General features: G+C 45.1%; 1 protein-coding gene across 1 annotated transcript in view; it reads left to right on the top strand.

Annotated features, from left to right (window-relative positions):
• The window catches only part of LOC144493069 (calpain-5-like), a 179,071-nt gene that overhangs the window by 110,424 nt on the left and 54,230 nt on the right, over positions 1-14,417 (top strand). The window contains exons 3-5 of the mRNA XM_078211940.1: positions 2,005-2,136; positions 6,691-6,899; positions 13,715-13,907. Coding sequence (XP_078068066.1) covers positions 2,005-2,136; positions 6,691-6,899; positions 13,715-13,907 — 534 coding nt within the window. The remainder of the gene's footprint in view (positions 1-2,004; positions 2,137-6,690; positions 6,900-13,714; positions 13,908-14,417) is intronic.

Below are 14,417 nucleotides of genomic sequence, written 5' to 3'. Positions count from 1 at the left end.
AGTCTGAGAACAAATACCAACCAAGTCAAGCTTCTTCCATGCTGCAATCAGACTTTTGAATTGACCTACCTTATATTAATGTGATGACTTCAGCCAGGCTAATGAGGTTGGCTTGCTGGAGTATGAACTACCTGATGAGTCCTAGGCAGCGGGCGATCGACGGGGTCGTCCATCCTGACTGTCCGCCCCTCTACCGCGGCTACATTCACGGCCAGGTGTCCCTGGAGAGGGAGCATGCGGTGTCCACGGGCGCAGTTGATGCCTTCCGCACCCGCTGGCCACCACAGGGGCTGGGTTGTATTATCGACCCTGATAATCACCTTTTGATTTAATGTTTCAAGTTTCCTTTGTACTTTGTTTTTTGTTCGGGCTGTTCCCCCTCCTTTTGGGGAGCTACCCCTTTTAATTTGTCCCAAAGTTAATTTGAGTTAGTTTATTTGTTTGGTATTTAAAAGATATACCTGATGAGTCCTAATTGATGGTTAAATCAGGGAGCCTCATGCTCCCTATTTAAAGCAGGTGTGTCAGACTCCCAGCCTGCATTCAGCAGGGAGCAACTGGAGAGCTGGCTGTGTACAGATGTATGGTGCAAATAAAGTAACTTGGTGACAGGACTTACGCCTCCGTGGAGTTATTACAATTAAGTTGATCTTTCTCTACATCCTAGCTATAACTGTAATATCATATTCTACACCCTCTACTTTCCTACTCCCCTATGTACTCTATGAGTGGTATGCTTTGTCTGTGTAGCAAGCGAGAAACAATACTTTTCATTGTATACCAATACATGTAACAATAATAAATCAAATCAAATTAAATGTGGCATTTCCAACAATGATTTCTCCTTCTCCTTGCATGACCCCCTCTGGAACTCTCCAAGGAACTATCGACAACTCCTGCTCTTCCTTAACTATATGCTCTCTCTTTGTGTCATCATCTGCAATCATGGTGTCAGCTTCTAACAGATATTTCAGTGTCAAATAGCTTGACATCTCCACCAGCTGTCCTGCACCCTTGACTTGCCACTGTTCCATCAGACTACTCATCCAAAATTCTCCGATATTATCTAGGCAGCCATATGAACGGAGTGGGAATGGAGGGATACAAAAGAATGGTCTAGTTTGGACCAGGGAGCGGCATGGGCTTGGAGGGCCGAAGGGCCTGTTCCTGTGCTGTATTGTTCTTTGTTCTTTGTTCTTTGACTTATCAGAATTTCGGAGATACTTCTTTAGATGTATCAACTCAATCAATCAATCAAGCAAGGATTGGGGACAACATGAACTGAGGAACAAGATGGACTATGGGTTCATCACTGTCTATCTCTACATCTAAGATCTAACCTAGCTCCAAATTCCACCTACTCTGGAGGCTAAAAAGTAGCCAAACTCTCCTGAAGGTTTCTATTTAATATATGGTAATGTTATCGAGGTATATTTCTTAAACATGCGCGCAAACTCTTTCTCTACCTGATCATTGCCTCTCTCTTCAAGGACTTGGTCCCAAACTCCTGTTTCTCACTCACAAGTTGCCCTCTCAGTGACCTCATCCGACAACACGTCCCTTTCTATGTAACACTGAAGGCATCCAGCTCTACATACTATCACCTCACTCAACCTCTATTGTCTCGAAACGTGTCTGACTTCCTGGACCAGATTCGCAGAAATTTCCTCCGGTATTGGAAAATATTGGGATGACCTTATGAGGCTTGGTGTCAAATTCTGTTTTTTTTTCCACCTTAGGTCAAGAGTTGAGCCGTTTTTCTAGAAAGTGAAAGACCCTCTCCAAACACAAATCCTCGATTAAATTGTATTGATTCTCTCATCACTTTGAAGCACATTCTACACCCATTCTCACATGTCCTGCATTTTCCATTCAAGGATGAATGACCTTATATATGAACGACCCATCATCGACTCAATGATGTGAACCAGAAACCAAGTTTGTACAATTTAATGAAATGTGTTCACCTTAAGATTAATTTCCCATTTGTAATCTCTCCCTTAGGAGCTGTGTGAATCCCCAAAGCTATTTGTCAATGGAATCAGTTCGCATGATCTGCACCAAGGGCAACTGGGGAATTGTTGGTTTGTTGCTGCTTGCTCCTGTTTAGCTCTTCGGGATGGTTTGTGGCAAAAGGTGAGGGCTTGTCATTTTCATCACATCTGGTGTCGTGACCTCCTTTCAACCTTTGACTCCCCACAGTACTTTTTGTATTGGACCAAATCGTCCACGGAATGGCATTCTTCATCGTCAGATTGTCACTTCTCATCTATTTTCTTATCTTAGACTAGAGCTCCTCATTCCTCGCCTGCACTTCCAACCCAAGCCTGCTGAGAAATGTGGAGTGTGCCCACTCCTGGAGTCCGCCCACTCCTGGAGTCCTTGGCTTGGTGTGTAGAGCCAAGCTACACCCCTTTTTTATAACATCAGCTGCTATATTGCCATACATTTAAATGTCACAGCCACTTTGAAATGCTAGAAGGGAAGGTAAGTAGGTGAGCTGATAGGATGGGTCAGGAAGGGAAGATTGGCATTGTGGGAGGGGTCAGGTGGTGGAGGATGATTGGAGGTTTTTTGGATGGTTAGGGGTGGGAAAGGTAGGAATTGTTGAGGGAGAGGCTGTCATTGGACGTTGGGGATAGTTTGAAGGGCTGGGTGGGTAGTCGGGGGATTACTGGGGGTAGTCAGGGTGACGGAGTTACTTAACAGAATGGGGAAGGTAGCTGGGGGAGGGGATTAGTTAGGGGGTTACGAGGTAGTCATGGGTGGGTGTGGGGTGTGGGCAAGGAAGTTGGAGGTGAGGCGGTAATTGGAAGGACAGGGTGTAATCGGAGTGCAGGAAGATACTCAGAGTGTGCGGTGAGGGTAGTCGGAGGGTGGGCAGTGTCAGTAGTACTATTGCTGAGGAGTCAGAACTGGTTTTAATTCTTCTAACTTTTCTGGGTAACTATTCTGTTAAGTGAGTCAGAACCATTCAAAGTCTGCGACTTTAACTCACAGTTTCAGAGAGTTCCAGCATTGCGAATTGTCCATCAGAAGTTGAAACTTCCCAGTCAATTCCCATATAGTCAGCGCGTGGGGGGGTAAGAGGGGTCCCCAGCATATTTTCCAGGGGAACCTCCAGGATACGACCCTCGGGAGGCAAGACAATTTGGACATTGTGTCCATACTTCTTGACGGAGATAAAATTCAATGTTCTGTTTTAATCTTCTCAGATTGTGCTTCAGAAGTTCTATTCGGACAACATTTGATTATTTTTGTTTTATTTAAGTTCACACACATCGATGAGTTTGCTATTTGATTGCACATCACTGCCATTTGACACTCTTAATTTTTCACAGCTGCCAAACACTTTCATCTCACTCAGCCTTTTTTTCCCTCTCTGTCATTTTCAGCATTGAATATGTATTGATAACTTTTGAGCACTAAGTGGTGAAATATAGATAGCGAAGTGTATTGTTAACAGGACATAACAGATGTTGAGGGAGATTGCGAGGCATAATTGCTGCTGACATAAACCTCAGAAGAGTAATTAGATTCAAATACCAACTTTATAAAATTTACAGAAGGGAGAGGCGTAGCCCCATCCCTTACTCATTTCCTGGGTCTGGGGACACTTTTTATACAAAGGAGGGCACCTGTCAGGATTCCTGATGCCAAAAAGAGCCTGGTCAGTCCCTGGTTGCTAAATCCCAGCAGTGCCACAACCAAGAGCATGCCAGCTACCTTCCACGCCGAAAGCTCGGGAAGTGGTGATAACAAAGGGGGATGCCAAAAAACTCTTCCCAGGCCCCACCACACTCCCATCACCATTTGCATATGGCAACTGGGGAAGAGGGATTCCTGGCAAGTGGAAAGAAATTGAGGTTAGGGTGCTGAGGTGTTTGATTCTTGATATGATTTGATTTGATTTGATTTGATTTATTATTGTCACATAATAAATCTTGTGCACGATACAAAGCATACCGTTCATAGAGAAGGAAAGAAGAGAATGCAGAATGTAGTGTTACAGTCATAGCTAGGGTGTACAGAAAGATCAACTTAGTGAAGAGATTGAATTAGAATATTGTTAGAGACTTTAAAAGAGTTAGAATGAAGTTTTGGAAGCACAGAACGGAAGTAAAAGATAGGATTAGAACGTATGCTGGGCACAGCTTGCAAGAAGTCACCTCACTCCGGTTGTTAGGCCCAACGCTCATATTTTGCCTTATTCTATGTTGCTATTCTGTCCCTTTCTGAGCTGCATCGCAGAGGAGAATCTGTCCAACTGCATCACTCCTCCCGCAAATGTTCAGGCTTGCAGATGGGTTTGCCCCCTTTTCCTGGCTTGATCCAAAGACACATGGCAAAGGTTGGTCTGAATATGGCACTGCCTTCGTAGCAATGAAAGCACAATATGTGAGAAATTCATGGCTGTCCATTTTGCCAAGGTAACTATGGTGCAAGCACTCTATACTTTTCATAGTGCATAATGCCAACAGTCCACCAGATGTCATATTGGCTTTGGGGACATTTAGTTGGTCAGGAAGATGGTAGCATATGACCCAGGCTAATCCTCTGTTGACACGGGTTCAAATCCCACCAAGGAAGCTGATGGACCCAACACCGATCCCTGCGGCACACCACTAGTCACAGGCCTCCACTCAGAGAAGCAATCCTCCACAACCACTCTCTGGCTTCTTCCATTGAGCCAGTGTCTTATCCAATTTACTACCTCCCCATGTATACCTAAACATCTTTGGGCACAAAGGGGCAATTTAGCATAACCAATCAACCTAACCAGAATGTCTTTTGGACTGTGGGAGGAAACCAGAAATCTGGAGGAACCCCACGCAGACACGGGGAGAATGTGCAAACTCCAGACAGATAGTCACCAAAGGCTGGAATTGAACCTGGGTCCCAGGCACTGTGAGGCAGCAATGCTAACCACAGTGCCACCCAGGAACATTCAGCACAAGGATAATTAGGGATGGGTAACAAATACCTACCTTACTAGTGATGCCTAAATCTCAGGAAAGAATAAAAAACAGTTTCCTTCCCAGCAGAGGCGGTAGACTTCATAAATATACAAATCAGAGTCTAAAGCTGGTCCCAAATGGAAAGCTCAGGTACAAGTGAGTGGAGATTTCTGTGTATTCTTCATCTGCTTGTACCAGGCCACCATTGAATGGACTAAGCAGAAATTCTTGAGGGGTCTGCTGGAGTCCAGTTAAGTATTGGTCCAGTAAATGTTCAGGTTTAAGGGGTGGCACGATGGCACAGTGGTTAGCACTGTTGCCTCACATCTCCAGGGACCTGGGTTCGATTCCCGGCTTGGGTCATTGTCTGTGTGGAGTTTGCACATTCTCCCTGTGTCTGCATGAGTTTCCTCCGGGTCCTCCGGTTTCCTCCACAGTCCGAAAGATGTGCGGGTTAGGTGGATTGGCCATGCTAAATTGCCCCTTAGTGTCAGGGGGACTAGCTAGGGTAAATGCATGGGGTTATGGGGATAGGGCCTGGGTGCGATTGTGGTTGGTGTAGACTCAATGGGCCGAATGGCGTCCTTCCCTGTAGGATTCAATGATTCTAGATTCTATTTAGGTGAATACAGGACAGGCAGGAATTCTGGTCCTGGGGCTACAACATTATTCTGGTCTACTCTCAGCCCATCTAAGATACCCCCTAGGACTGTAGTTACCACATCCCTGCTTGCTCACTGTATAATATTCCCCATCCTCATCAACACAGGGGAGTCACTTGACATCTAAAGTTCTTTGGGGACATTTTAAACAGGCCAAAAGCCTAGGGTGGGATTTTCTAAGAAAAATTCAAAGTATTGAAAGGGCGCGCAAATGGGAGGTTTTCCCGCCCGTGCTTCCAGCAAGGTAAATGGTACTAATTTGCAGCAGTCTGTGCAATACAGAGGCTGTAATGTGATTCCCGCCAGCAGTGGGAGTGGGCGGAGCCTATTCATGCTGGGAAACTGGCTGGTGAGTTCTACGGGTACCTTTGCACAGGCACCCTGCTCTCCCAGGATACTGTGTCTAAATTGTACACAGTGCACTGGGAGATCTGTCAACCCCTCCCCCCACCCCACATCAATCCCACTGCCCACCAAGGACCTCCCCTGATCACCACCCTCCTCCCCCCAATTGCCACCCTTTCACGGATCCCCCCCGATCGCCTGTCCCAATCCCTAATCACCAATCCCAGCCCCAGCCCCCAATTGCCAGTTCCAACCTCTGATCACTGTCCCCAACCCCCGATCACAGCCCCCCTGACCAGTCCCCACCCCCAATGCAGAGATCCCCTCTTTCCTCCCCTCCTGGACCTCCACCCCCTGACCTCCCTCCTGCCTCCCCCCCCCCCCCCCCCCCCCCCCCGTTTTGTTCTGTCCCGTCAGACCCTGTACCCATCAGGCCCCATCCCCTCAGGCTCTGTCACCCCTTGGCACTGCCCAGTGTCCGGTGGACAGTGCCAGGGTGCCCGGTGAACAGTGCCAGGTCAACCGGCGTGGCAAGCCTGTAAGATTGCCCCCCGCTTAAAATTGTTTTGGTAAGATCACCCCAACGTTTCAGGTTAAGGATCTTTTTTCAGAACTCAGATGTGAAACATTAACTCTGTTTCTCTCTCCACAGACGCTACCACACTTGCTGGGTATTTGTGGCATTGTCTGTTTTTAATTGTCTAATTTCCTGTTGTTGATTGCAGGTAATTCCAGACTGGAAAAAGCAGGACTGGGACTCAAGGAAGCCAAATAGTTACGCTGGCATCTTTCACTTCCGGTTCTGGCGCTTTGCCGAATGGATTGATGTTGTTATTGATGATCGTCTTCCCACAATGAACGGGCAGCTCCTGTTTTGTCGCTCTAACTCGAAAGAGGAATTCTGGAGTGCACTCCTGGAGAAGGCATATGCAAAGTAAGATTATAGAAGTGTCAAAACCTTTCTCTGTAATGAAACCTGGAGCCACTTAGCCTTTTGGCTAAGATCAGGCATCAGATCAAGCCCAGGTTGGGGTGCAATGCCTTATCTTGCCAGCCTGGATCTTGATTGTCTCTTTTGTGGGGACCATGATGATTCAATTTGAATTTGGCTTTTGGAGCAAGCAAGAATGAATCACAGAATCATAGAATCCGACAGTGCAGAAGAAGGCCATTTAGCCCATCGAGTCTGCACTAACCACAATCCCACCCAGGCCCTATGCCCATAACCCCATGCATTTACCCTGCCAATCTCCCTGATACTAATTTAGCATGGCTAATCTACCTAACCCACACATCTTTGGACTGTGGGAGGAAACTGGAGCACCCGGAGGAAACCCACGCAGACACAGGGAGAATGTGCAAACTCCATACCCAAGCCAGGAATCGAACCCGGGTCCCTGACTCTGTGAGGCAGCAGTGCTAACCACTGCACCACAGTGTCACCCCAGAATGGATTCGGGTTTGCCTGATCCATTCCGAGGTTTGGCTTTATAACTATAAGGATGGAATAAAAAAATTGCCCTTGCACTGAGTGGCTTGCTAGGCCATTTCAGCAAGGAAGTTAAGAATCAGCCATATTGCTGTGGGTTTGGAGTTGCATGTAGGCCAGACCAGGTAAGGATGGCAGATTTCCTTCCTTGCCATTTGTGATTTGGCAGAGTGCTCTTTTAGAGGACTCTTAAGACAGTGTTGTCCCTAGTTGCTGGAATAAACTATCGCAACCTGTGTCTGAATCTCCTGTGATCAGTTCATAGAACTTCACCACAACAATAACATTAGTGAAGCAGATGGGTTTTTTAGGTCATTCAACGATGGTTTCATGGGCATCATTAGGCTGTATTAAGTTAGATTTCACCATCTGCCATGTTGGGATCCAAACCCACGTCCCCAGAGCATTGCCCTGGGTCTCTGGATTACTTGACGAGGGGAAACATAGAAAAACTACAGCACAATACAGGCCCTTCAGCCCACAAAGTTGTGCCGAACATGTCCTTACCTTAGCGATTACTAGGCTTACCTATAACCCACTATCTTACTAAGTTCCATGTACTTATCTAAAAGTCTCTTAAAAGACCCTATTGAATCCGCCTCCACCACAAAAGAGTTCAAACAGCACTATTTTTTTCTCTCAACGCCTGTCTGTAAACAGAAAGGTGTTTTGATTTGTTTCTCCATTAATAAGCGAAGCCAAATTTCCCAACCTCTCGGTTTGTGTGTGGTCCAATTCCTATAGAGAGAATTAATATTGATTCAGGTGAGATCCAGAGTCTAGAATCAAAGTCTCATGAGGAATTCCTTCATAGAGGTTAGCAGGCTGAAAACCAATCAGGTAAAGTTCACCTTTTTGGTGGTGGAAGCTTAACAAGGTGAAATACGCATGCAGAGATGAATCAGTTTGCAGGTGATGGTGCAGAACTTTTAGCAGTGGAAGGGTAGATGGGGGCCAGATGTCCAACTTGGCGAGGGCACCATCTGTGTGGCCTGCTTAGCAGATGTTAAAGAAACAGATGGGTTTGTGCCCAGGAAGACAATACTAACCTGTTCAACAAGGCTCGGTCTTAAGTCATGTGACCTTACTTCTCCACAATATCTTCAACAAAAGACGCTCACCCAGTGTCTGGAAATTGGTTCTATGTTCCAGGCTGATAACGTCTCAGCCATTGTAGGTTGGAAAGAGGTGCTTCTTGTTGAGGATCTGGTGTTTGAGAGGTCATTAACTCAGGAGCCACTCTGACTATGCTGGAGGGCCGATTTGTCAAAAGCAAATAGCCTTTATGTAGCTCTCTTTGAAGTAAGATTGTGCAGTCCCCAAGTGGTCTGTTAGTTGCTCCTCAGAAATAACAAGATGTGACATTTCTGAGACTGCAAAGTGACGTCTTTAATTCTGGTGAGTCATAGACAGTAACTCACAGAGGGTCAGCCATCTTAATAGTTTTTTTCAGCCATAGGATCGAGTTTAACTTTAAGAAATAGCAATGAGGATATATTTTTATAAAAAATACACCATGCTAGGTTTTGTTCCATCACAAGAATATTCCATCCTTTCATAGAATACCTACAGTGCAGAATGAGGCCATTTGGCCCATCAAGTCTGCACCGAACACAATTCCACCCAAACTTTATTCCCGTATTCACTCTGCTAATCCCCCTGACACTAAGGGGCAATTTAACGTGGCCAATCAACCTAACCCGCACATCTTTGGAGCGTGGGAGGAAACCAGAGCATCTGGAAGAAACCCACGCAGATACAGGGAGAATGTGCAAACTCCGCACAGTGACCCAAGCTGGGGATCAAACCTAGGTCCCTGGCACTGTGAGGCAGCAGTGCTAACCACTGGGCCACCATGCCGAGTGTCCAGCACATCACTGCTAATGTCACTGTTACGTCATGATCTGCATCAGTCACTTCGGAATTATTCTATTACGCTATTATACTACACACAGTCCTCCCATCAATGTCAGGTACCACTTAGCTATAGCCATAGGTACACTGAATGCTTATCTTATCCATTAATAACTCCTTTTTAAACCATTTAAAAAGTCCCAGAACATAGAACATACAAGACTGATAGGCAGCCAAAGGCCAACTGCTCCCACCTTCCCCATACCCGTGATGGGTAGGGCATCATGAGTATACATTTTGTACCCCTTCACCAACCCTTCTCACCCTTGTCTCCATCTCCAACCATGTAATATCCTGAGGAAGACAAAATGGCAGTAACAAGTCCATGGCCAATAAAGAAGATAAAACTATGGAAAATTCCTGTCGGAACTCCTTAGGTGATCAATCCTAATCTACAACTCACAAAGGTTATTTGTTCTATCTATTATTCAGTAAATTAAAATACAAATTGCACTTCCTGCAATTCTCAAGCTGTGCATGCACGGCATTCCTCTGCTGGGATCACAGAGCTACTTACTCTAGTTTATGAATTAAACATCACCTGTTTTGTTGGGGGTATTAGAGTGTTCTCCCTTCTGAGTATGCTTTTATTTTCTGTACATTTAGATTTTACTGACTGTAAAAAACCAAGTTGAATGCTGTATTCAGCATCTGCCAATTCTTTAAATGACTAGTTAGCGACACGTTATAAAAACAGCAGTCTGTCACTGGATCAGTGACTCATTACTGATTACAGGGGCGGCACGGTAGCACAGCGGTTAGCACTGCTGCTTCACAGCTCCAGGGTCCTGGGTTTGATTCCCGGCTCGGGTCACTGTCTGTGTGGAGTTTGCACATTCTCCTCGTGTCTGCGTGGGTTTCCTCCGGGTGCTCCGGTTTCCTCCCACAGTCCAAAGATGTGCGGGTTAGGTTGATTGGCCATGTTAAATTGCCCCTTAGTGTCCTGGGATGCGTAGGTTAGAGGGATTAGCGGGTAAAATATGTAGGGGTAGGGCCTGGGTGGGATTGTGGTCGGTGCAGACTCGATGGGCCGAATGGCCTCCTTCTGCACTGTAGGGTTTCTATGATGATTTCTATGATTAAGAAGTCTCACAACACCAGGTTAACGTCCAACAGGTTTATTTGGTAGCACAAGCCACAAGCTTTCGGAGCGCTGCCCCTTCATCAGGTGAGTCACTGGGGTCCAGTCCAATGCCGGCATCTCTACATCAGTGACTCATAGCAGGTTGTGTGATGCTGTGGATCGTTGTTAGAGAGTTCTTTAGATGTGCTAGTCAAAACAGACTTTCAGCAAACATGCACAGTGTTGTAAGGAACAGATTGAAAACACCCCCTGGTAGAAACCATTCTCCATCGATCTGTATATCAATACAAACCTTGGAGGATGATATCTTCCTTTCCTTTCACCATCACCCTGTCACTCAAACAATTCGAGCTCAACTCGATTCATGGTTCCATCAGGAATTTCTGAAGTTGATAACATGAACTTGAAAGACAAATTGTAGGATTCTCTGTTGCACCTAATACTGATGTGAAGACGCCATGTTGGACTGGAGTGGGCACAGTAAAGAAGCCTCACAACACCAGGTTAAAGTCCAACAGATTTATTTGAAATCATGAGCTTTCAGAGCGCTGCTGTTTCCCTGTTGGATTTTAACCTGGTGTTGTGAGACTTCTTACTGTGCCCACCTCATACTAGTTAACATCATCAGATCAATTTCTCTGATTTGATTTGATTTATTTTTGTCTCATTTATTGGGATACAGTGAAAAGTATTGTTTCTTGCACACTATACAGACAAAACATACCGTTCATAGAGTACATAGGAGAGAAGAAAAGGAGAGGGTGCAGAATATAGTGTTAAAGTCATAGCTAGGGTATAGAGAAAGATCAATTTAATATAAGATCGGTCCATTCAAAAGTCTGATGGCAGCAGGAAAGCTGCTGTTATTGAGTTGGTTGGTACGTGCTCTCAGACTTTTGTATCTTTTTCTCAACAGAAGAAGGTGGAGGAGAGAATGTCCGGGGTACGTGGGGTCCTTGATTGCGCTGGCTGCTTTTCTGAGGCAGTGGGAAGTAGATGGATGATGCGCCATCAATCGAGCAAAGACTAGTTTGTACGCAAGAACAAATAGGCTTTTATTAGCAAAAGACTTGGAGCACACCCATGCCGATGAACTGGTCCAGACTGAAGTAGGGGGGTGGGGAGCAGTCGCTTTTATACCTGGACTGGGGGGGGGGAGGAGTCTTGGGTAGGGCTGACAGGGATGTGTCCAGGCATGTCACATATACAGGTAATAAGCTAACAGTGGTTTACCACAATGGAGTCAATGGATGGTTTGTGGTTCGGGTTACGTTTACAACCCTTTGTAGTTTCTTGCTGCCTTGGTCAGAGCAGGAGCCATACCAAGCTGCAATTTATCCAATGCTAACTCAAAGCCAATAACGTAGAATGTTTTTACCACACTCATTCTGACAAGTGACAAGTGGTTTGTCTCCAGTAGTAGAATGTCTAAGTATTTGTCTTGGTGTCTAAACTAAAAATTAAAGATGATAAGATATTTCAGATGGAATGAAAGTGGAAAATTATTTAATAATAAGCAAAAAGGTTGATGCTAAAATTAATGTTGCGACCAGGTGAGGAGGGGTTAAATGGTTCTCCTCTTTGCGCTCTGCTCATTTGGTTGCAATAGGGGATTTTCTGGCCGCTCCGCCTGGAGGGATCTTCCAGTTCCATCAAGGGTGAACCCCCATCGTGGGTTTCCTGGCAGCAGAGTTGGATTCAATGGGAAATCCCATTGAGAGTGGCAGCCTCGGCCACCACAAAATATATCATGAGGAACATGGAGAACTGTCCCCCACTGCAGATATACTTGCCAATTTAGAAAGCACTTAACTGTTTATGTGCTGTGATCATAAAAGAAGCAAAATGACGGATTCCCTTAAGTTTACCAAAGAAAGAAGTTTGATATTTTTATACCACTACTTAAACTGGTCTAACAAAAATAATAAAATATGCCCAATTTTTGACAAACACACACTCAAAGTTCACACACACACACACAAAAATATAGATTACAAAGTGAGGAAGCATAGATTGATCAAATTAAATCCATAAAATTTAAAGGGAATTCAGTCTGTAGGTTGGTGACTCAGGCTGTATCTAATGGTCTTGCTGCTTTCACTCTGTGGTCTTCTGCTTTCAGTGTTGAGGTGGTTTAAAGCTGCAGATGGATGATCTGTCAATTCTTCTGGAGACACAGCTGTGGAGTTTAGTTCTTTCTTTAAAATCTCTGTCTGCTGCAAATGGAGAGAGAGTCAAACAGACAGGGCCCAAAGTCCTGGGTGCTGGGTGGAACGAGAGGAAGGATCTCTCTCAGCTTCTTAGCTGTCTGTCCTCACTTTGGCTGAACAAAAAATGCTTAAAACATACAAAGGGTTAGCTTGTCTCCACCCAATTGAGAATCTGGATGTTGTGTTAACGAAATAGGAAATATGGTTGTTATTTTTGGTGAGTTTTTGCAGTATTCACCTCATTGGGTTTGAAATATAAAATGTATGCAAATTAGGTAGCCATCTTGGGTGTGAGTTTAAGTCACTTTAGTCTGTGGTTTAAAAAGTCATTTTTTAAAAACATCAATTCATTTTCCAGAATCTGGAGTAACAATCATTATTTGGCATAAAGCACATCCTCATGACACTTGATCTTTGTAATGATTTCAATCAGACGATTGAGGTTGGCCTATTGGAATATGAGCTCCCTGATTAAGGAGTCAATTGATGGGCCAATCAGGGAATCTTTTCCAGGTATTTAACCGGGAGTGTCAGTTCCTCTGGGACTCCTAAAGGTCGGTCGCTAACTGATAGCACTCTGCGTACTACTGGTTGGAATTGTAAATAAAGGGAATTTGGTGAAGGGACTTCTGCCTTCGAAGACTTATTGCAATCTTTGGACATTTGTTGGTAGTATCTATGGTTTTGGGTGAAAATATTGGTAACCAGCAGTTGGTTGTAGTCTATGAAGGACTATAGACATCTCTCTCTATTAAAGAGAGACAATTAGTCACATGTAGTTTGAGAGGCACCATTTCACATCACGTGTGGGGCAAAGCAAGGTGGAAGATCTGAATGAACTACCACAGTTGGTATGCAGACATCATTCTACACCACACTCCAGCCATTAGTGGAAATAGAACTGTGAAAATTGATGTAAGCATGGAGATTTTGCTGGAAGGAAAAGCAAGTGCAGTTAGAGCTAGTTCCATTAATTGATTGTTGTCACTCTTGACTCTCCCAAAGCAGGATGTGGTGGTTTGATGTGATACGGATTATGTTACTGCCCACAGGTTGTCAGGATGCTATGAAGCCCTGGATGGAGGGAACACTAGCGATGCAATTGTCGATTTCACCGGCTCGGTAGCAGAAACCATAAACCTGCAAGAAATCAACTATGCAAAAGATAGCGTCAAAAGGCTGAAGCTGTTTGAGAAGCTGTTGAAAGTGTACAACCGAGGAGGACTGATCAGCTGTTCTATCCATGTATGTCACTCCATTCTGCTCCATCCTGTAAATAAAGCAGGGACATCATGTCATTTGCACGATAGCTATAGCCAATAATTATATGTTGAGCTGCAGTGAAGGACATAATCCAGACTGCTGCCCAATTACAGAATATTATCATCATCACAGAATAAAGAAAATTGGGCAGCAGGGTGGCACAGTGGTCAGCACTGCTGCCTCACAGTGCCAGGGACCCGGGTTCGATTCCTGGCTTGGGTCACTGTGTGTGTGGAATCAGCACATTCTCCCTGTGGCAGCGTGGGTTTCCTCCGGGTGCTCCAGTGTCCTCCCACAGTCTAAAAGATGTGCTGATTAGGTGGATTGGCCATGCTAAATTGCCTCTTAGTTGACAGGGGGATGAGCTAGGGGAAATGCATGGGGTTATGGGGATAGGGCCTGGGTGGGATTGTGGTCAGTGCAGGCCTGTTGGCCGCTGGCCTCCTTCTGCACTGTAGGATTCAATAATTCTATGAAAATATAGGACACCGA

This window comes from Mustelus asterias, chromosome 4 (genome assembly GCF_964213995.1).
Source record: "Mustelus asterias chromosome 4, sMusAst1.hap1.1, whole genome shotgun sequence".
Taxonomy (NCBI): Eukaryota; Metazoa; Chordata; class Chondrichthyes; order Carcharhiniformes; family Triakidae; genus Mustelus; species Mustelus asterias.
Note: the sequence above shows the minus strand (reverse complement) of the source record. Positions and strands in the feature narration are given on the sequence as shown.